Source organism: Dermacentor variabilis, chromosome 6 (genome assembly GCF_050947875.1).
Source record: "Dermacentor variabilis isolate Ectoservices chromosome 6, ASM5094787v1, whole genome shotgun sequence".
Lineage (NCBI taxonomy): Eukaryota > Metazoa > Arthropoda > Arachnida > Ixodida > Ixodidae > Dermacentor > Dermacentor variabilis.
The window spans coordinates 50,302,454-50,327,107 of NC_134573.1; the positions used below are offsets into that span (position 1 = coordinate 50,302,454).

The window sequence follows — 24,654 nt, forward strand, 5'->3', positions numbered from 1 at the left end:
TGCATCTCTTCGCGCCACGCAGTCAATAAACCTAGGTTATTTGACTATAATATTCTTTTATTTGATCATTGTCCCTGATCGATGTTCCACCAACAAAATGACGCGATATTAATAAAACTTTCTTTTGTATATAGGCGGCTTTTGTGGCAAAAATTACGTGCTACTTTAAAATAGCAATTCATCTGGCTAAAATTACATTTGGTACCAGCCTGCGAGAATCATGGGCGCACAAAACATGGTAAAACCATAAAAAAATTTTACTGCATAGACTGCGAGAAAAACTGGGTGTCCGCCAGCGTCCGCGCCACGGACGCGCGCTCGATAGCAGACGATGCACTTCACAACGACCGCAAAATTCAAAACGTCATGTTATATAACCCATGCGTCAAATATGTATACATTGCGAAGAGGTTTCAATATAGATTTGCAGTTGAAACAAAACACCATTATAAGAGCGTACGCATGCAATCAGTCTCAGCGCCCGCAACGAAATTACGTTGAATATGTCGCCAAGCGTGTCTCCACCCCTACTTAGTTCGGTCGCAGCGCTCTCGCAAATTTTTTCCACACGCGGTGTCTCAGCGGGAGAGCGCAGTTGGTTTCACTAGATCGTAGGGTAGTACACTTTAGCGTGGAGATCAGTGGCACTGACCGCGGATGCACCTTCTGTAGTGGAGGTTCAGGAGTAACGAAACTTTGCGTGGGGGACTCGGGAGGCGGTTGCGGCAGCTCGGTGGACGCACAGTGCCACGAGCTGTGTATTGTTCCCGCCGGTGAACATGTAGCGGCCATGACCGTGCGCGAGGCTCTTTCGTGGCGGCATGGAGACTGTCCCAAATACTGCGCGCCGTGCGAGATCGGCCACTTCACTACGCAAGCAGAAGGAGAACAGTACGAGTACGTCGATGGTGCCGTTGCAAAGAGGTTCCTGCGTGCGCGAATCCCGTGGCGTCCCATGCTGAATCTGAACACCGGATACGAGAAGGCCGTGCGCATAAAATGGGAGAGCGTGGCACGTAGAGAAACTCTACTCCGCTGGGTTATTCTTAACAAAGACAAGGTGGGGATATGTTCATCGGACGAGCTGGCGCCACCGTTGGAAACGAAGAGGTGGGTGTCGTGTTTGCCCGTCCGTGTGCTAAGTGATCCCGAGTGTGTAATAGCCATGGATGGCAACTGACCTGCTTGCGGGCTCATTGCTTTTCGCTTCTGTATTCTTTAGTACTCGTATCCCGTAGGCCACCGAAATTTGTGAATGTTTTACTGTTGAGCTTGGGTACACTCGTGCACTTCACCACAACTACCTGTTTGTAAGCCTGTTGCGTGCTACAGTGCTTGGTTGGTTGCGTTGGACTGCTGCTTCTGCAGATTCAAATCTGTAAAATCTGTAATTCATAGCGAGCGTCTGGCCGGGGTAATTAATGATAACCTCGTGATTCTTGCTTTTTTTATGATGCTGTTTTTTTTTGTTGTTGTTGTGCCAGCTGTAGTGTTGTGAAGACAAACTATGCTCCATTTAAGCGTTTTTTTGCACGCTTGCTTGTGCTGTTAAAGTCTCGTTAGAGTTTGCGATGTGTCATTTTTCGCATTCCTCCATTTATCAGGTGTTCTGCCTCAAGAAGACTGTTAGGGACCCAAATGATGCAACAGCTGAAATCCCGGCAAACTTCTCATTCATACTTTTCAATTACATCTTCACTTCAAGTCCATTCGTTGCTTATATAGAGTATCGAGGTATAATTTTTTCCAAGCTTTAACTGTTGACAACTGACATGTTACAGGACAGAAACAGTAAGGCCGTTTACCATTATTTAGAGAAAGTAAGTCCATTTCATGGCATACCGCCCAATCATATAATTTCAATAGATTTGTTAGCCAACTGATAAAGTCACATATTCGGACTGAAAGCGTTATAGCCAAGGCAGCCTCAGCCAGGAGACGCTGCGGTGCCTTGCGAAAACCAACTCCGTCCAGACAAAATTCGTGTTATTGCTTGTGGCTCTTGAGCTGCGTGCACTCTCTCTGGTGCTCGCGCTTTGTGTGCACGCTCGTCATGTCTAGCGCTCCCCCTTGTTGGTCGTTTCACGAAGAGTGCACATAGTCGTTCTTAGTGGCGCTCGCACTCAGCGCGTACACTCCCTTCTTGCTCTTAGCACTTTGCTGTATGTCGCACGGCAGCGCATCCTCTCTCTCATTGATCGACGCCAAGGAGGTTTTCAAAAACTTGGAGGATGCTTTCGCATCACATTCTCATTCTTTTGCCATGCTCTTGACTGACATAACGCAATTCTTATGGCATAACATTTATTTGTGCACAGTACAGCTTTGTTGTCGTTGTTTGTTTTCACACGTGATGTTCACATTCTACATTACTCCACTGTTTGTGCACACACAAAGTGCCTTTCACCCCTATTCCTTCGGCGGTAACATCTGCTGTGTATCTCACTCGCTACGCAAACACACACATGCACCGCACTGTCACTTTCACTCATCGTAGTAGGAGTCATTGCGAATTCGTGCAATTTTCTGTTCTTGCGTGACATACATGGGCTAAAGTTTTCCACCCTCTTCAGGAGGCTGGAAAAGCAGAGTGATGTTATCACCTAGACCCGTATGAGCATCACCGTGATTGATGTGTGGTGTTTAATGGCGCAAGGACCAGCTATGGCCAAAAAGTGCCAGAGCATCAATGTAGGCATCTCCTCTCTATTCGCCAATTCTTACATTGATCCCTCTCGTTATTCTTCTTCCTCTTGTACTTGCTATTCTTCAACCAGCTTCTTCTATCTGACCGCAAGAAGCATCGCCTTGTGGTCCGTGAAATGGCAACTACAGTACTTACCGTGTCCTGATTACAGAAGGCCAAATCTATACATGTATTGCAGTTGGTTAAAATTGAATTGAAAGGAGTTCATATCTCCTAACCAGCGCACACGTGTAGCATCTGTGGAAAATGTCTGGATACCCGGATTTTCTCATTGAAATCTCCGACAAGTATCAATGCCTCCCTTCTAATCCAGGGCTGCAGCTCTCTCACAACAAGATCTGCTGCTGTATTCAGGGCGCGATGTAACACACACAACCCGCACACTACCTAGCAGCACAGCACAAATTTTCCTCGTACTCGTAGACCAGTTGGGCGAGCAAGGCGTCCTCCGCCTGCACTTCGCGTTTAACGTAAATGGCCACACCGGCAGTGTGGTTGTCGGTCCACTTGGCCGTGCTGTTGTAGCAATACTCACCCACTTCGTAGGGGGACTTCAGGTCCATCCATGTCTAGGTGAAACACAGTACGGTAGTTTCTGACAACGTAATCCTTGGCAACGCCTGCGCAGTGTGCACCGAGGGAGCGCAAGTTGACACAGCCGATGGTGACAAAGTACTCGACCAGCATCTTGTTGCACTCGGCACTGATGGTGCGGAGACAATGCTTGCCGTATCTCTTGAATTCATCGGCAAAAGCGTGATCCGGGTTGTAGTTGACATGATAGAAGCGATGGTCGTTGTCCTTCTTTGTCAGATACAGCGTGTCGATTGTGGTAACCCTGTTAAGAGTGACGTACACAAGCTTCTGGATTTGCGCTTCTGAGTAATGGACCACAACCAAATTGTAGGTGCCACCTTGGGACTTAAAATGGTTGTGGTGCCCACCTGGACCACAGGGAATTGCTTGCACCTGAAGGTTATGTGTCCCAGCCCCTTTCCCTTCAAGTGGCAGCCGATAGTGATGAGTTTGATGAGAACCCAATTACTGCAGATGACAGGATTGTTCACTCAGTAGCTTCCTCCATTCAGCAGGACTGCTGCATCCACACCTGTGGGAAATTCAATCCATAAGCGCAGCGGGTTGTTGTTGGTGTCCCTTTGCACGTGCTTGAGGATCCGCACACTGCTATTGAGGAGTCTCTTGGACACATCAATGTTACCTATGACCATGTAGGGCTTCCCCATGCACAGGAGGATCTTGTTGTTCAAGTTACCCATGTCAACTTTGGACAGGGTGGTGGCTCTGGCTTTGGCGTGCACATACTTCTTGTTGGACCTGTGGCCACAAATGTTGTCTGCGGCCGAGCAGTGGATCGCGTATTCGGTACAAGCTTAGGCGGTCGTGATGTTATAGGCCTCAGCTTCTTTGTTCGCGTAGAAGAAGCACTCCGAGTGGGCACTTCTGTGGGGCTTCTTCAGTGGTCACAAAGCTGCTTTCCATGAGAGGCACCTCCGGCGGAGTGAGCCCCCTCGCATCCCTGATATTGGTAAGTATGGTTGCAAACCGCACGTCGCTCTGGTGCACATTCTTAAACTGGGATACAGAAAGTATGCCACGGCATACTTTCCGTATCGAAGATACCTTGGTGCAAATTAGATTGCCTGTACAGCTCAGCTGCCTTGATCGGCAGAAGCTGCCTGAGGTCGCGGCCAGGTGACGCTGCGGCGCCTTGCGAAAACCGATCCCATCCAGACAAAATTTGTGTTATTGCTTGTGGCTCCTGAGCTATGCGCACTCTTTCTGGTGCTCATGCTGAAGGGTTTCATGTACTTCAGGGAGATGATGCAAAGTTGCCAATCAATCAGCACGAGCGGGTCTGTCGATATCAAACTGATCTTATTGATGATGATACACTTCACATCTTTGAAGATGCAGTGGAAGGAATTGGCATCGCTCAACCTGAGACCCCTGTCCGTATTCTTGCCAGATACGAGTTTGAAGGCAGCTTGCGCAGTGATCTCGACAGGGTGATGAGGGTCTTCACTGCAAGAATCAGGAAACTACAACGAAGCCGGGCATCGTGATGATGAAGAAAAAGTAGAGAAGATTGTATTCCCTTCATCGGTACATGGTTGGGACTCATTCAAATCTTGAGCGGTTCTGATTAGCACGGGGACCAAGACAGGCAAGGAAGGAGTTGATGTCACATCCCGTTTTTTACTTAGGAAGTAGCATTTGTAAACGTCCATGATGGTACGCAACACGAACGTCTTGCCACAACTGGCTGCTACGGTAAAGAAGACTTGCAGGATTGATTTACAGTCGAGCTTGGTCAGGTGATAAATGATTTCTCGCACGATCTCGAATTGCCCTGAATTCCTCATCCTCATTCGCTGCAAGTAGACTTTGGTCGGCACGAGGTCGGGGCACATCTGGACAGCTGGACATCTTGCAGCAGCCGCTTTAGCATCGTCACCCTGAGCCTGCTGCCAGTGGCGTAGCCAGAAAATTCGTTCGGGGGAGCAGGGGGTGGGGAGGCTGCGTTGCAGCTCAGCCTCATTATAGAATTTGTTGAGGGTTAACCCTTTGAAGGTGGATTTTTTCACGATATGCTACTGGCCAGGGTCGATTTTTTATTGCAGATTCCAATTCTTCTTAGGGACTTATTTCGAAAAAAATTTACCGCAATTTTTGTAGGGTGACAATAAAGTGAGAAAAAATATATTTTGCGTTGGTATATATGCAATCTTCATTCATGAATAACAACAATAAAAAAGGAAATAAACTTATCAAAATAAAAATTTGATGCATTTTTATGCACATAGTTCAAAGCTTTGAAAATCCACACATGAGAATGTTTTGCAAGTGTCAAATGTTCCTGCTCTTACAATTATACGTACGTCCATAGCGTAATCTTACTGCGTAAGTGTATGCACTCAAGAAAACTGCTTGGTTGTGTGCCCATAAAAAAAAGCAACACGTGTGACAAACTTCCGCTAATCTTCATCTTATTGCCAACCAGCTAGGGTAATTAGTTTTCGCGAGTCTTAAAAAAGAAGAAAAGAAACGGAAACACATGCACGACGGCATCCTTCCTATGCGCACCCCTGTGAGCACTAAACGAGCGAGAAACAAGCGGTCGCCCTTTGAGCGATTAGGAAGGAGATAGCCATCAGTTTCGCAAGCGCAAAAAGCCGAAACCGCCCGCGAAACAAAATCCAAACGGCTGCCCACCTGCCTGCGTGCCAATGCGCGAGTGGTAGCATTTAGACGTGCGGGAGCAAACTAGTGCTAAAACAAACCATGCAACGAAAATCGAGAGAGGGAGGCGCGTGAAAAAATTCTCTGCATCCCCACATAGTGGCAGCACATCACAGAAAAGAAAAAAGTTAATAAATTGGCGCGCTTTTTAAACGTACAGATAGCGCCATAAATATACGGCATCGACCATTTTCGGATTTGTTCGCGGCGCCATGTATTTACGTCATTGACTGTCAAAGGGTTAAATACATGAATAATGACTGCATTGCCATTTCCAAAGAGGATGCTGCAAACTAATTCTTGAATGCTACATACTGTCAAGACAAGTAAAATACGTATTTTTTCATAAAAGAATATATTCGTATGTCCCAAATATTAGATTATGGGGTTTTATGTGCCAAAACCACTTTCTGATTATGAGGCACGCCGTAGTGGAGGACTCCGGAAATTTCGACTACCTGGGGTTCTTTACCGTGCGCTAAATCTAAGCACACGGGTGTTTTCGCATTTCGCCCCCATCGAAATGCGGCCGCCGTGGCCGGGATTCGTTCCCGCGACCTCGTGCTCAGCAGCCCAGCACCATAGCCACTGAGCAACCACGGCGGGTTCCCAAATATTGTGCCAGAAATAACTGATATCAATGTTTCCATGTTTTTGTCTATTTAATATGTAAAGGAAATATCACACGAACTTGAGAACTATATCAGTTAAAAACAAGAAAAGCAGTGCATGCAGCTGATATGAAACACGTAAAGGCCATGAAATGAACTAGTTGAGGACAAGTAATTTTGATGAAACTTTGTTCAAGAATCTTGTTTACATTTTTACAGATGCAATGATAAGGGAAAAATCTCAATTATGCTGTCCTTCGTTTCAATGTATTTCACAGTAGCAGCTGTCACCGCAGTCTTGTATTGTGAGTAATAGCACCGAAATTATAGTACCAACAGAGAGCACATATAGAATGCAGGAGTTCTGCAAAATATATACAATAGAAGTGCAAAGATACAACTTCGTAAATAGCAAAAAAGTGTCACTGGAAACAAAGTTTACGGCATGTATACAGAAAACTTCACAGCAAGATATTTAAATATACGTATGTCTCCAATAAATCCACATATCTAAGCAAAAGTCAGTTTATATAATGCATCAAACAAGGCAAATAAACATGTTAGCAATCAGAAATCGCAGATTCCTGCTGCCTGCTGCATAACCGTTCGTTCACCGACCACACCGAGGATGTCGGAGTCAGCGTTTACGTCCACGAGTCGGTCGGTCATTGTTCACTCCGTCTCTCTGTGTCTGTTGAAAGCCTCTCGCTGAGCAACTTCTTCGTCGATCATGCTGTTACACAGCTCTTCCATTTCTGCAAACTTAATGTGCAGAGTCCAGGGTGTCAAACTGGAATATTTTCGGGTTCAGTTCGGGTTCGGTTTTTAGCATTTTGGGTTTTGTTCTGGGTTTGGTTCCCGAGCATCATTCAGTTCCGGTTCGAACTAGTAAAGCAACAGGAGTGTTTCTTCTTAACCTTTTAGTGCTGCATTTCTGTTTCTCTATCATGTCGGTATAAAAACAAATTCATAATGTAGGTTTCTTTTTGTAAATGTTGTTTCTTGGCCAACTTAACTGTATAATCCACTGCAAAATGTTTTCCACGGGAGGCCAACGATTACAACACTTGACTGAAGCGAAATAAAAGGATCGTGGGGACACTTCAGGCTGCTGGCGTGTGTGAGCGGGAAAGCATTACTCTTAATTGCCACAAGTTTATTTTAATAATTTATTTAGGTTCATTAATATAATGAATTTTATTTTATTCTTGGCTCATAAACCAGCAGTTTCATGCCCCGCAGTTGCTTTCTTGAGCAAGACAACAATGGCCCTACATAGCTGCCGCGGTGCAGCCTTGTGCTCTACCCCCTCGCCCACCAGTGACGGGCTGCACCTCGTGTCCAAATAATGCATCCTCGCTGCAATCTTCTGGCAGGCAGGCATGTGGCCTCCTGGCCAGTGGGCAGTGCCCCGGGGCCGCCCCCCCCCTGCCTTCTGTGGCCAGCCGGTGACGGGCCATTCTCCAAATCATGCATCCTTCTCTTAATGTTCTGGCTGGCTGGCAAGCAGGTAGGCAGCTGACTAGCAAGTGGGCAGCCTCTTTGGCCGGCAGAAACTCCTCTGGGCAGCAGAGAGCCAGCCTATCTGCCATCGTTTTTGGTACCCCCAAATGTCGCCACAGCCACGCGCGCGCGCGCGCGCGCACACACACACACACACACACACACACACACACACACACACACACACACACACACACACACACACACACACACACACACACACACACACACACACACACACACACACACACACACACACACACACACACACACACACACACACACACACACACACACACACACACACACACACACACACACACACACACACACACACACACACACACATGCGTGTCTTTTCGCTCAGCGAGGCAAGTAATGCTATCGCACTGAAAAAAAAAAATTGGTCGGTGTGCTCTGCCTTTCATGTACCTATTGTTTCAATGGCATTTTTCCTTTAACCTGGGAGTATTAGCGGTGCTAGAAGTCTAAAACTGACTGGCCTAGGTGTCAGCCTCCACCTGTCAAGTGAAGCAGGTGGCGTTTAGTTTAGGGGTATTTCATTCTCCCCACCTTTCACCTGCTAACAGACCGGCTGGAAGGAAGGAACGGCTATAATGACTCACTGACTATAGGTAAACACCGGCGATAGAAACTTGCTGATGACACTTCAGCAACAGGGGACAGGGATTGGGTTGTACTAAGGATAGTACCTTAGTGAAGTCACAAGCAGCGGTAGTGGTCACTGGTACTCCAAGGCTGCAGAACGGTAGCACAAAGGAAGAAAAGGTATTGACGAATGCTATCGGATTTCCTTCACATCAAACAAGTTGGTCGCCCCTCATTTTTTTTTCAGTGTAATTTCTTCCTACAGTCTTACCTCATATAAATACTTGTTTCAGAAACCCTTGGATGAATACAAAGTATGCATAAGGCAATTATTTATTAACTTCAGAGCGAGATGCCAGCCTTACGCTAGAAACAACAGCGCAATATGTGCATAAAGAAAAACATAACATTTATGTTGTCTTCACCATTTGTATATAACAACTTTTTCAACCAAAATAAGTGGAAGGTATACTTATTGTTGATTTCCCTGAAGGTCTTCCCAAGGGTGCGGGGATGCATTTAAATTAACAACACATTGAAACGTTACACAATATCAAACAACATGTGCATGGAAACCGTGAAAAGCCATGATATGTTGCCTTGTAATACACATTCTAACTTATTCTGAATGCAAAGGTAAATTGGTGGAGACCGGTAGTATCTAACGTAAACTGATAGTAGTTGCGGACAACGTTAGATTAAATTGAGGCTATTAATAAGAAGAGAACCTGATGGGTTGTGAAACTGCATAATTATGCATAATATTTGGTGGTGCACTAGAAATTGCACTTCGATGATCCGCTAACGGTTTACTCATGTTCGGGAATAAGGCAGCTAGGAAACCTGGGATATAAAAGCAAATTGCGTAATTCAGTTTTGACAGTTGTGCTGCGTTATATCAATATTCAGTGATTTTAAAGCTAATTTAGGGAAACTACCCCGTTTAGCCAAACACAAAAACTTTAATAACAAAATTTATTTGCATGCACACTGAGTGCTTTACCTTTATCAATTGTGTGCATTTGTTCTACTTCGAGTGGGCACATTGCATATATTTTGCATATTTTAAGGGGCATTTCTTACGGTAAACATTTCTTGCAGCATTTTATCGGATGTACAGCATAATTATCTTGAGGGCATTACCTTTATCACTTTTAATCAGTGCTGATTTTTTCAAGCTATAAGAACAATCTTCCAATGCATCTTCTCCCGCAACCACTCTTAGGTTAGTTTGCAGTGTTGGCTTGTACGATTACTAATAAGCATAATATGACACCTTTGCCGCCTCCAAATATATTATGTGCTCAGTCAATGCTGCAAATTTTTATTTGGCAGAATAAAAAGAGCAAAGGAAGAGGACGTCGTCAATGGTTGCTGGATTCAACCTCGTTCGATGAATAGACAGGATGTACTTTGTGATGTAATTTCTCGCTGTTGATAAAAATTGTGCTGTTTATGTGATGTAGCAATTTTATTGTGCTTTTATTTGATGTAATTTCAATTTATTGCTATGTATTATCATTGTTGTTTGAGCCATAGAGGTTTGAGCCGATCATGACAAGATACGCAACTAATGTTTTTTTTTTTAAATGGTGCTTGTTGTGGTCATGGTTGCGAAGTTCACTCTAGTAAACGTGCATTATGTAGCTCTTTGTATTGCGGAGCATTTGCTTTTCTTTTTTGTCGTAGGGAAGTAATCGCTGTGCTGCAAACACCAGCTGTTTCCACCAAATACCATTCAGCTCACTAGCACTTAGCTAGACGACAACGTCAGCGGAACAAACTTGGTGCAACATTACCATAACACCACTGTGTCAGTCAGGTGCACAGCGTAATGTCATGAGACAAACCAATGCCTCATTGGACAACTAACGATTGCCAACTTTCACAAATTTAGTGTGCTGAAACTAAAGCACGCGTACGTGTCAAGGCAATTTGTTTCGCATTGGCGCAACAGTATCCTGCATGATTCAGTTGTCCGTATAAATAGATCTTGTGTCGGATAAAACCCATCTCTAATGTTGCACTCGTTGCAGCATTATATCACTTAACTAATCTTTTTTATGTTAACAGTTGCACGAGTACTTGTCAAGATATCACTTGGATCCCGACTACTACCAGTTGCTACTATACAATTGGTCCATTTGGAATCCAAATGGAAGCACTTGCTTCCAGTACAGCTGATTCAGGTTCCAGTTGTATCCCAACTGGGACCATTTGCTTCCAGTACAACAGGTGATGGTTCCAGTTGGATCCCAACTGGAACCAGTTGCATCCCAGTTGGTTTCTAACTGGGACCGGTTGGCCTGTAACTGGGACCAGTTGGTTTTGTACTGGAACCAGTTGGTCCCAGTCAATGCCAGTTGGAACCAGTTGGATTCCAGTTGAATATCTTCACCTGGGTATATCTAACCTACCGTTGGTGAGATGCAAAGCCAATAATCCTCACGGCGTGATATCAGGCAGTGGTATTCAACCGTGGTTCCCAAGGCGCTCTGCGTTTTATTTTGCTCGAAGGGGACCACTCAAAATTGCGCCTGAAAAGTCGCAGACAACAGCATATGAAAAGCTTGCCAAGAGTGAAGATACAGCACCAAGAGAGAAGGCCGGGCCTGTACTATTGCCCCTACTGCTTCCCCGGAGAAAGCAGTGATGGTTTTTTGAAGGTAGAGCACCGTAAGGGGCAAGAAAGGTTTAATCCAGCATGACTGACGCAGCACCAGCACCGCAAGCATGAGAAAGTCTATCCTGCGTACCTTCAGACACAGTAATCACCAAATGGGGTGTCCGTGCCCACTGCTTCACCATGCATCGGAGCGTAAACAAACTCTACCCTACTCTGCAGTGCCGGAATGCCTAGGGGACAAACACATACAACATGCGCTAAGAAACCTCGTCCATAGTGTTTAGGCAGAGTCATATATTCAAGGAGCAAAAGCCCCCAGATTTCCGGTCGCGGTTCCCGCCCTCTGCACAAAGGTGACGCGCACTGTGCCTGACTACTCTCGTCGTGCACGCAATCTAATTAAACAATGCTCGGTGACAATGTAAACAATAGATAGAACCAGCGATAACATTTGAGAAACTTCTGGTACAGAAAGGCGCATCTTGCACTGAGCGACGAGTTTGAATAGCCGGTGAAAGACAATAACCAGGAAAGATAAACAAGTATGTGTGGCAATGTATTCACGTCTCCTTTCTACGCAGCATATGCACGGATTTTATCTGTCGACGGAGCACGTTGACAATCGTTATGTGCACGCCGTACGAGGAGAATAAAGGCTGGCGGCTGGTGGCATGCAGACACAAAGGCATCGTGTACCTCCATGAGCATCCTACAATGGAGGAGGTACATCGATCCCTCAAAGAGAGAGGTGACTGGAAATTGGATCGTATGACGTACTGGGGCAGCAGGTTCCACCGTAGCATGACCTCAAGTGAGTGCTATGCATCCACTAGTAATAATAAGGAAGACTTCAGTTGTCTACATGTGCCTTGGGATAAGCATGTCTTGGTCTCAATTCTACCTCCTTGTTGTTTTGTTTAATATTGGCACAACAGAAAACCAGGGAAAGAAAAAAATGCAAAAAGAAACACTAGGCAGGGGGTGCTTAGATTCCAACTGGTTAATAGGTGTAGACCTCTGATTTGCTTTTATATTTATTATCTCAAACAAACAATATACCTCACTTGAGATTTGCCGACAAAGAATGGCAACTCCTGGCATGCTAAACAAACAGCCGGTGAGCTCACATGTAATAAGTGCATTAGCATTAGGAGTGTCAAAGTACAGTAGAAAAGAGTTTATGGGAAATGCGGGAAACTGGTCACATAATATACGTATATACAAGGTGTTTCAGCGAACACTTTCAAAAATTCTTGAAGGTTGCCTGGGGCAGATAGCACAATTCGTGTTGATGAGGTGGTCTATTCGAAGCGGCGAACACTGCTTGTACAAAAATTAAAATACATAATCGACTAACAAAAAATCACTCATTAGCTTTTTCACTAATTACCTTATGACTCATATTGCAATTCACAAATTCTAGTCGTGGAGTTCACAAGGTTGATCCATTTGGAATGAATTCTCAGGATGACACCATTTAGAGATCTTAATTCCCGAACTTTGATGAGAAATGCATAGGTGTTCCAATTACTTTTGTGCTTCAATGGATAAAATGATGTTTTGTAGAAGGGACCCTGAAACGATTTTGACGATTTTGTACAAACATACTGAGTCGTTGAGTAGGTCCTTCTGAACATTAATTGATGCATCTAAGTGCTCCGCGTAAAGCGGGTAATTTATTATAAGGTTTTGAAGATGTACATGGCTGCCGATCGCAGCACACTGCTTGGCGGAATTTTCAGCCACCCCTACCCATATGACGTAAATAACCCAATTGACATCAGTAGGGCGAGCTATCCGATTGGCTGCCCAGGGTGCGTCATCGATAATTTTTCCACCTTTATGGTGAACAAATAATGTTTGTAATAGTTGGAATGTTAGTTAATTTGTTTCTATAAAAAGAAAGTAACAGAAAGAGAATGCACAAGAACAATTTCTCACTACACTTAAGCACTTCCACTATACAGCAAGCATCGTCTGCTTGTGTTACATCGTGCTCCATTTTGATGAGAGCTCCGCAGTCAGTGTCGGTTTGAGTTTTTTTCGTGAGCACTATGATTAGACTTTGTTGCATTGTGGACTGCAAACGTAGCGATGTCAAGCTGCGACATCCTGTCCCTCTGCAAGGCAGCAGATGAGCGGACTGGCTGCAACGCATCGGACTGCTGCTATCCGACCGGCGCCAGGCTTTATGCGTTTGCCGCTGTCACTTTACAATGGAAAATTACTAATGCAATAGCGTTTTAGGAGTTTCGTATTAGGGTAAACGCAAGCGCAAGGGGACAGGGCCTGGCTGTTTGACCGTGTCATTCCACGGGGTGAGCACAAACGCAAATGAGGTCTGCACGATGCAGCCACCTGGTGGCACAGAGCTAAACGACACTAAGTGGCAGTAACGAAATGTCTTTTTCTTTGCTCCTGGTGCAAATTTTTCACAGGGGTGTAATCATCAACACATTGTTTTTGTAAACGTTTAAAATGTTTTACACTTGGTTAGAGCAATATTAGCTCTTTGTTTGGCTGGTTAAGCTCTGCACCAACGGCTTGGAGACCGATCAGGCAGCTCACATACATCTACGCCAAAGTTCCTTCATCAGCTTGAGCTTATGCTCCCACCGTTCCGTCGAAATGCCCAGCTCTCCTGTGGTTACCGGAATACCAGACACATTCAGTGCTGTGACAGAATGCTCACAATGTACGCTACTTCGATAGCTCTCGCTTGGGGTGAACTGCCAAGCAGCTAGCGGAGAGTTTGGAGAGTCTTTGCATGCTCGCTCCTAGAGAACCGGCAGTCGATGACACGATTTGCCATTGACGCAGAGCCAGTGAAGGCGGAGCTTAGCCCCGATCACTCGGCGAACAAGTTGAGGAGAAAATGCATGACTATGGAGGAGGGTAACTTGTAGTCGTGCATAGTTCTTTTAATATGAGACATTTCACACAAACTGTGGTGCGAATGATTAGCTTTAGCTGTACCCTACTCATCTACAAAATTTGTCTGAACCATTTCGGGGGCCCTTTAAGAAAGTAACTGGAACTCCAGTGCATTTCTCCGCAAAGTTCGGGAATTAATATATCTAAACTGGTGTCATCCTGAGAATTCGTTTCAAATGGATCTGCCTTGCGAACTCCATGGCTAGAATTTGTAAATTGCAATATGAGCCATAAGATAATTAGTTAAAAACTTAATGAATTTTTGTTAATTAGTAATTATGCAGCTAAATTGTTTGTTTGTGCAAGTAACATCCACCTCTTCGAATAGATCGGCATACCTGATTTTACTTTTCACTAAAAGCTAGTTGACCTTCCGTTCTCGAGCTGTCAAAACATGCGTTCCTTGCCTCCGCTAATCTGAGCACCCAACACACATACACACGCACTGGCATAATCGTGTTGCTGCCAAAAATTTACGCCCGCAGTAAAGTACAATACACTTGGTTACTGCAGTATTAGCTGTTTTTGTCTGTTTGAGCTTTGTGCCACCATGTGACTGCACCATGCAGGCTGCTCCCGTTTACGCCTCCACCCCAACGCCCTGTTCGCCTGCATTTACCCAAATACCGGACAAGCTAAACCTCTCTATTGTGTCGGGAGCCATTGGTCAACAGGGATCGGTATCTCGTTAAAAACAAATAGAACTTTGCGAAGCACTTAACATGGGCACAAATAATGGATCTGCACACACATCAAATTGCAAATAAAATTAATTATGTCTACCATCATCATTGCGATAAGTGTATGCATGCATCTATATAGAAATTTCATCTAGTGCTCGAAACTGCAGCGAAAAACCCATTGTGCTGACCGTGGAAAAATATTTTGCTCAGAGCTTCCAGTATGCAGGCATGCTGCGTGGTAACAGCAGGGCAAAGGCAGTTAGTTTTCATTTATGAAACACAGGCTGTGGTGTCCCCTGCTTCGGTGTTGTTTTAGTCCAAACTTTTATTTGTTGCCGTAACCAGAATTTAAGCTTAGGACAAGATCTTTTTTTTTACTCATTTAGGTACTACTAATTTAAATGTACCCTCTAGTTATTCTTAACACACGAGAATAAGCCAGTATAAAGCTTTCAAAATGGCAGCCGTTATGCACACAAATCCCCCACAAAATAAAGTCCTGGATACAGCCCTGTACACGCACAACTACTTCAGTGTACAGCGACAAAACAATTGTCTTTGATTTTAATCTCGACATGTTATACTTGTTATACATGTTATACGCCCGCGCGAGACCTCTCCGCTAAAGCCCCTCCATACACGTTTCCGCGTGGCGCGTAGATGCAGGGGCTTTACTCTCCGCTAGCCGCTTGGCTGTCGACCCCAAGCGAGAGCTATCAAAGCAGCGTTCATTGCGAGCATTCTGCTGTAGCGCCGACCGTGTCTGGTATTCCGGTAACCACAGGCAAGCTGGGTTTTTCGGCAGATGGCTGTAGGCATAAACTCAAGCTGATAAAGGAACTTTAGCGTAGACGTACGTGAGCGGCCTGATCGGTCTGCACGGTCCAGCCACTTGTTGGCGCAGAGCTTAACCAGCCAAACAAAGAGCTAATATTGCTCTAACCAAGTGGAAAACATTTTAAACTTCTACAAACACAATGTGTTGATGATAACACTCCTGCGAAAAATTTACACCACCAGCAAAAAAGAATACGTTTTGTTACTGCTACTCTGTGTGGTTGAGCTCTATGCCACCAGGTGGCTGCATTGTGCAGACCTCATTTGCGTTTGTGCTCACCCCGTGGAATGACACGGTCAAACAGCCAGGCCCTGTCCCCTTGCGCTTGCGTTTACCCTAATACGAAACTCGCAAAACGCTATTGCATTAGTAATTTTCCGTTGTAAAGTGACAGCCGCAAACGCGCAAAGCCTGGCGCCGGTCGGATAGCAGCAGTCCGACGCGCTGCAGCCAGTCCGCTCATCTGCTGCCTTGCAGAGGGATAGGATGTCACAGCTTGACATATTGCCAGTTGCTACGTTTGCAGTCCACAACGCAACAAAGTCGAACCATAGCGCTCACGAAAAGACAGGCCGACACTGACAGCGGAGCTCTCGTCAAGAACGGAGCACGTTGTAACACAAGCAGATGACATTTGCTCTGTGCCGGAAGTGCTTAAGTGTACTGAAAAATTGTTCTTGTGCATTCTCTTTATGTCACTTTCTTTTTATAAAAACAAGTTAACATTCTAACTATTACGAACATCATTTTTTTGCCATAAAGTTGGAAAAATTATCGATCACGCGCCCTGGTCAGCCAATCGAATAGCTCGCCCCACTGACGACATATGGGTGATTTCCGTCATATGGGTAGGGGCAGCTTAAGATTTCGCCGAGTAGTGTGCTGCAGTTGGCAGCGATGTGCATTTTTAAAACCTTATAATAAATTACACGCTTTATGTGGAGCACTTAGATGTGTCAATTAATGATCAGAAGGACCTACTATAACGACTCAGTACGTTTGTAGAAAATCGTCAAAATCGTTTCAGTGTCCCTTTAAAGCCTATAGATTGTTTCATCGGGCGAGGAGGATAGGGCGCGCGGAGAGCCTTTTCTCCTCTCTGGCTTGGGCGATCCGGCACGGCGCTCCTTGAAAGTATTGCTGTCGCGTGCTGCGGAACGATGTTGAGATGTTTTAGATGGTACTTTGTGAAATTTACGCCATGTCCGTTCATATAAGGTTGTCAGGAAAACCTTTCGGTGCATCAGTAACTACAGTAGGCAGAAATATCTTTTGGGGGCGCAAAAATGTGACGAGTTTTTTCAGCCGCGGTGTACGCACATTATCAGTCGCGGTGTGTGCATGTTATGTGAACTATTTTGCTTATATCGGTTTTAATTCAACAAAGAAAACAGATGTCTCTGTATTAGCAGCATGAAATGGTAAATCTGCTCAATATCTGATCGCTTGGCATAGGGAGTAAAACATAAAGTATAAGAGCGCATGCTCGTGCACGGCCAACTTAAGGATACCACGAAACATCTAAGCGGCAGGCGCAATCAAATATTTGTGATGCACCGGCATCGTTCTCGCGCATTTCAAGTCTAGTAGGCTTCAAATTACCATATGTCTACGGTAGCCTTCCTGCATGAGGCCGATGGCGCTGCTCAACACAGCGATCACTGCGGTTGGTGAACGAGCACGATACATGTGTAAGCTGTGCGCTTCGGCATTGCCTTTTTTGCCTGCATACAGCCATAATATATGAGGTATCGCATAAAAAGAATGCGATGCCTATTTTCGAGGAGAAAATTTCCGTAATACGGTGTGAGTGCGTCGTAGAGAACGGAACGAACACAACCGAAAAAGAAATTCGGTTATCATCCTCTTTCTTGAAAAAGCGAGAGAAAACGGGCTAGCGCCACAATAGGGCCTCGCATGGTCACGCCGCACAACGTTTATAAATATATAACCGCTGATGCGGTATGCTTGGACCATGCGGTATATATAGAACAAAGATATATATAATGTCCAGCACCTACCACTGCTTAGGACGCTCGCGCAGTTCGTAAACAGTCCCTTTGCTGGACAAGCGTAATTCAGGATGTAAGGTATACTGCTATCACTTGCCAAAACTATTTTATTCAGGGGCGGAAACCTCATCCATCGAACCAAGTAGTCACGCGATGTAACCTGCAGCGAACAGTTTGAACGCTTGTCAAAGTATAACATCACAGCTCCTATCGTAGCAGAACGTTACCCACACTCAGGCTGTTACGATCGTCGCGTATGTTTAATGGCTCCTAAATCGCAGCTCAGAAATAGAGGATAATACTGCAATAAGGTCGCATTAGTGATTGGAACATTCAGAAATACACAATTGATCTCCGAGGCTGATTGTAGACTCGAATATGCGCGCACACATCGCGCTGCGTGTTCTGTCCACCTCAACGCCAGCAGAAATTCCGGCCATGACGCCTTAAACCACTTCAGCACGTCTCACAGAACCGTTCACCACGTAGAAGACGCACGTCATACTAAACAGACCGCACGACCGCGAAAACAAACGCCAGAACCTGCCACCTAGCGTATACCTGCCATGCAAAAGACCGCTTTCACCCAAGCCAGTATGGCGCTGCTCATAGGCGGCGCCACTGCGTTCACAATATGGCGGCGCCTACGAAAAAACGGTCTATACGACACACCTTATGCTCATTCTACAAGTTTGGCCCCAGTCTGCTGAATAGCCAACAGTTGCTTTTCACCTGTCACATTAACAGAGGAAGCGTCACATTTTTTTCGGTGAAGACTGCAACGCCTGCATCTGTGCATCTGCCACCTCACACTCTGCATCTGCCCGAATTTTTTTTTCGGTATAACTTGTGAAGGGTGTAGGGCTAAACATAAAAAATGGCAAGATAGTATTCGTGTTGAGACCTTTGTGGTGGATAAAGATAAACATTGCATGAGGTTGCACGTTGTATAGAATCATATACCTGTTAGATGTACAGGATATATATACAGATTTGCTTCACCTAGATTCCAACTTGCGTGTTGAATCTGCATAATTGTGTTTCTGAAGTGTTTTGTTCCAATATTCAGTTGTTGCATACCTTCCTATGCATCGTGTATTACTGATTTGTCATTTATGTTTCTCCAGTCTGGGCTGGCAGCAAAACTTGTGCTGCAGCTTGAATTTTGGAGCAGTTCTTACCGCTACGCTAGCCAGTCGGCGTAGTGTTTCATTTTCTGTTGTCCATGTAGCTTTGGCGCTGTTTTATGCACTGTCAACACTTTACTCACCCAAATTTATGCACTACTACCTGTTATTAGAGGCAACTGCAATTACACATTTAAATGACAAGCTCTGTGAGATTCATTCCAATATTCTTCATAAGTAGATAGTAAATTTTCTTTCTGTGTAAAGAAAGTATGCGTTCCTACTGGCAGAATATTTTTAAGGTGAAAGCCTATGTGTCTTATCGGCCAGTTAACCTTGAGCAAATACATGTGGAAGACACGAAAGTTACCTGAAAGGCAATGAAGCCTCAACCTTTGGTGGGAATCAAACCACTATCATTTGCGGGAGTTGAACCCGTGACCTTTGTCTTAATCAAGGCAAAGTTAATTAAGATAGAGTTAAGGCATTTGAATCCACCACTTTTGGTGGGAGTCGAACCAACGACCTTTGGTGTTAATGAAGGTGACGGTGTTTCAGGCAGTTAATCAGGATAGGGTTAAGGCACTTGAACCCACGACTGTTGGTCGGAGTCGAACCCTCACCCTTTGGTGGCGGTCGAACCCTAGACCTCTGGTGGTAATTAAGGTGATGTTAATTAAGGCACATGTTATTTGCACTGTCTAGAAACCGGGAATTGTCAGGGATATTGAGTAGTCTGGAAATACTGAGGAAAAACAGGGAATTTCTGCTTCTATCAGGGAAAATTAGCTGTAATGGAAAATTAGCTGTAATTTTATTGAAAGTAAACGAAAGTTGCGGTGATGCTGGCTCGAGCAACTGAGACAATCACAACCATTCGTCTTTGACGCCATGTTGTCAGCTGGATGAGTTGCCAGTGTACAGACAATGGCCGGCTTTTCGGATGGCTTTGCGGCACCACCACGTACCCCGTAGAGTCAATAAGAACATCTCTAAAATTTTGGACGCAAGAACCCTTTGCCCTTCGATTTTCGGGATTTTTTGCCGTGACAGCAGGCCTGAAACGGCATTAATCAAAGCCACCACCGCTGCCATTTTCATTACCTCGCCGCCTTGAACCGGCGCACTCGCACGCAGATCCGCTGGCAGCCGTAGCCAGCAATGTGGCAACGCTAGACCCAGCTGCTCCGGCGTTCGCTATTAAGTTACTTGCCGTTGGGTGCCGCGTCTTTATTGAAAGAATTCACCCCTATCAGCAATGGCACTGACTCCGCCTTTATGGTCCTTGCGATTGGCTTCGAAGCTCGGTAAACCACGGTGCATTGTATAATGCCGGCTCACGAAAGTCAGCTTCGCCTCAGTTCAGCAACATTAAGCTGTGAAGCATACGCGAATGTATCTCTGTGAAGCATAAGTGTGGGAAGCGTGAATTGTGACGGGACACAGTATGTATTCCTTAATTATACGCACATGTACCCATCATCTCTTGTCACAGTAGGAACAATGATATGCCTAATAAGTGTGCTGGTAGGCCTTCAGAGCTTTTCCGAATGTGCCTGTGGCGATTTGAGCCCGTAAGGGCAGTAAAAGACATGCCTTCACTTTTTCGAAGTACCCAATTTTTCGGACGTTTCCGTGGCCCATAGGGAGCCCCAAAAATAGGACGATGACTGTAAAACTGACTAAGAGGATGCTTCAAACGGTCCATAGGGTGAACGCCTGGCGGAAGTAGACTGAGAACAGGAACGACCTACACATTAAGGAAGGAACGGGAAAGGAAGCGTGCCGCCGCTTCTTTGAAGGAACTTGAGCTCAATAAACAAAGTGTTGACTGACGCCAAGATGCAGGTGCCCCTCATCCAAACCAAAATGAACTCCTTAACACAGTGAAATGCAACAGTGAGGTGTTGTGCACGGGCTGAGTGTATGTCACGACAGTTGAGGTTGACTTTCCAGCTGCTAAGAGAGAATCTCACTTGTGACAAAGTTCAGGCCTCATACCAGTGAGCTTGCTATCAGTTTATAAAAATAGCTCATATTTGGAAATATTTGCTTCTGTATGCATCTCCTTTTTATTTGTATTTGAGAATGCTTGACTCGATTTGCAATGGGTTTAACCATATTTTTAAGATAATTTATTTGCTGTTCATTTTGCTAACCCTCCCTTCCTGTTTTCTTTTTGGAATAAAATATATGCTACTCCTTACTATGCAGACTTGGTTAAGTCGTTTTTTTTTTATTCTTTAACATCCCTGCTAGAAAGTGACAGCATTGGGTGACGTGGCGTCTTGACATAAAAGAAAGTTCTGGGTCACTCAGGGAATTTTGCGAAGGCACTCATGGAAAACCTGGAAAACTCAGGAAATTTGGAAATGTCAACTTGGTAGACACCCTGGTTATTAAGATAGAACTAATTATGGTACTCTAAACCACGACTTTTGGTGTAATTGAAGGCGATGTTAATTAAGGCACATTTAATTAACGCACTCGTACCCACGACCTTGAATGGGAGTTGAACCCTCGACCTTTGGATTGGAGAGGGATCACTAAGGGAAGTATACGAAGCGAATTAAGAGGATGAATATGTAAATTCAGAAGATGAGTACAGTCGAAACCGACTATATCGAACCCGTTTACATCGAATTATTCTATATATTGAACAATTTCTGGACACGGTATAGTTACAATGAGTATATATAGCTAAAATTACGCTTACATCGAACAAAAAAAGCAGCGACTCCCGATATATCGAACGTCAAGCGGCAGAAAGTGCCCCCGGAAGTTGGCTTTCCCTCGCGGTGGCAGAGAAACCCGGCGGCGCGGCTCCATCCAACCACTCTCCCTACCGTGACCGCCCTGCCTCGGACGAGCCGTCGACACCCCCCTGCAAAAAATGATCCTGGCCCGCCCGCAGCGCTTGCTCAGACAGCCAATCAGAGGCTCTTGTGCCCTCGTCGTGCAGGATGGTGGAAGTGCAAGTTGTCTCGCTGCTTTTCTGGTTCATTGTGTGTGCGCCTTGTAGGCCGTCTCCCGCAATGTTGCCGTGATGAAGCGGCAAAATTCGCCTTTTGTCGTGAATCTCGAAATCATAAATAGGATGGAACGCGATGAGAAGTCAGATGTCCCCGCAGCGTACAAGATTCCGAGGAGCACTCTCAGCACGATCTTGAAGGGGGAGACTTTGGCTAAAGCGGCCAAACTCGCGACCCGGTGCCCGTGGCGCCCGACGCGTACACAGGGCTGTGTGCGAGTGGTTCATCTGAAATTGCTTCAGCCGTGCCGACTTTCGCGTGCTCGGTGATCCTGATGAATGCGAAGAAGCCATTGCCAATGTTTCTGAAGTTCGGAGCGAGCTGTCTGAATTTCCGGAAGCTGTTGACGAATCAACGGTGGACGAGTTTGTGAGCGCAAATGATGGTGTCGCGACCACAGGAGAGCCCGAAAACAAAGACTACATTGCCGACATCGTACGGAGCACAAGTGAAAGTGGGCACAATGAGGAAAGCAACACCGGTCCTTGGCCCACATCCTCCGAAGTGATTGGTGCGCTCGCGCTAGTCGGTGCTTCTGCGCGAATGCGGAAGGTTGCGGCCTCAGCTGCTCCGACGCTGACCATGTGGAAAAGTGCATGCGTCGCAGGCAGCGAAATTGCCCAAGCAGAAGAAAATGCAGGACTACTTCGTGCGAAACTAAGCTAGTTTCACCAATAAAATGATTTTATAAATGGTGTGTGCTTTTATGACATCCAATTATTTAGCAGCCTTATATAGAATTATGCTCTATATCGAACTGATGGGCGTTTTTTTGCGAGTTCGATATAGCCGGGTTTGACTGTATGCGAATGAGCAGGGTTGACTAAGCGAATTAAGAGAGATGTCTACGTTATCTGTTTGTATTTAATGTATCCACACTGAACTGTTTGGTGCACCTGCCTCCATATGCGACTAGTGAATTCGTGATAAGCGCTGAAAGTTTTTTTCCATTTTCTTATTTTTTTTTCCACACTACCTTTAAGTGCTGCTCAATTTTGCCAACAATATATCATGTATCTAGCCGCGTTCATAGCCACTTGTGTACGGGAGACTCCAAAACCACAATGTTAGAACCATTGAGGAATGCTGTGCTGTGCACCTGCCGCGATCAGCGAAATCCAGTACAACGGATAATTTAAGCATGTTTTCAGGCATTTGAGATATACTAAATTAACTTAAACTGACTCTACCGACATTCCTCGTGCTGACTTTCAAGTCAGTGATATAGATTGAGGACCTAATAAAGAAGAAACAAAGAATAAAAGTGTCCAACTCAAGGGATAAGATAAAATTCGCAGAACTGTCAAAACTCATCAACAAAGCAAAAATAATTTATATTCGAAACTATAACGTGAAAAAGACTGAAGAAGCCGTAAAAAATTGACGCAGCCTGAAATCAGTGAGAAGGAAACTTGACATAGGACAAACCAAGATGTATGCACTGAAAGATAAGCAGGGTGGTATCATCAGCAATCGCAAAGATATAGTAAAAGCAGAGGAAGAATTCTATACCTGGACCTGGACAGTACCCAGAGCACTTAAGAGTTCCATTCAGAACGATAATGAACAGAATACAGAAAGTTCTCCTATAACTAGAGGTGAGGTCAGAAGGGCCTTGTAAGACATGAAACGGGGAAAAGCGGCAGGAGAAGATGGAATAACAGTCAATTTTGTCAAAGATGGAGGAGACATATTGCTTGGAAAACTGGTGGCTCCTTATACGAAGTGTCTATCGACTGCAAGGGTCCCAGAAAACTGGAAGAATGCAAGTATTGTACTAATCCACAAAAAGGGAGACGTTAAAGAATTGAAAATTTATAGGCCCAATAGCTTACTCCGAGTATTATATAACCTATTTACCAAAATAATATTGAATAGTATAAGGGCAACACTGGACTTTTGTCAGCCAAGGGAACAGGCTGACTTCAGGCAAGGATACTCTACAATGGATCACATCCATGTCATGAATCAGGTTATCAAGAAATCCGCAGCATACAATAAGCCTCTCTATATGGCTTTCATAGATTCCGAAAAGGCATTTGATTCAGTAGAGATACCAGCAGTCATAGAGGCATTACATAATCAAGGAGTACAGACCGCTTACTTCAATACCTTGGAAAATATCTACTGAGGTTCCACAGCTACCTTAATTCTACACAAGGAAAGCAGGAAGACACCTATAAAGAAAGGGGTCAGACAGGGAGACACAATGTCTCCAATGCTATTCACTGCTTGCTTGGAAGAAGTATTCAAGCTATTAAACTGGGAAGGCTTAGGAGTAAGTATCAACGGCGAATATCTCAGCAACCTTCAGTTTGCCAATGACATTGTGCTGTTCAGCAACAATGCAGATGAATTACAACAAATGATTGAGGACCTTAGCAGAGAGGGTGAGAGTGGGGTTGAAGATTAATATGCAGAAAATAAAGATAATGATGACTAGCCGGGCAAGGGAACAAGAGTTCAAGATCTCCAGTCAGCCTCTAGAGTCTGTGAAGGAGTATGTTTACCTAGGTCAATTAATCACAGGGAACCCTGATCATGTGAAGGAAATTCATAGAAGAATAAAAATGGGTTGGATTGCATACGGCAGACATTGTCAGCTCCTGACTGGAAGCTTACCATTATCATTGAAAAGGAATGTGTACAATCAGTGCATTTTACCAGTGCTGACATAAGGGGCAGAGACTTGGAGACTGACAAAGAAGCTT

General features: G+C 44.9%; 1 protein-coding gene across 4 annotated transcripts in view; it reads left to right on the forward strand.

Moving 5' to 3' along the window:
• The first annotated feature begins 603 nt into the window (after nucleotides 1-603).
• Nucleotides 604-24,654, forward strand: part of LOC142584790 (decapping and exoribonuclease protein-like) — a 44,421-nt gene continuing 20,370 nt past the window's right edge. The window contains exons 1-2 of one of the 4 annotated variants that reach the window (XM_075695056.1): nucleotides 604-1,110; nucleotides 11,899-12,128. In XM_075695056.1, the coding sequence (XP_075551171.1) occupies nucleotides 791-1,110; nucleotides 11,899-12,128 (550 nt within the window). In that variant the 5' untranslated portion in view covers nucleotides 604-790. The remainder of the gene's footprint in view (nucleotides 1,111-11,898; nucleotides 12,129-24,654) is intronic. The other 3 variants (XM_075695055.1, XM_075695054.1, XM_075695053.1) reach the window with 3 other exon arrangements.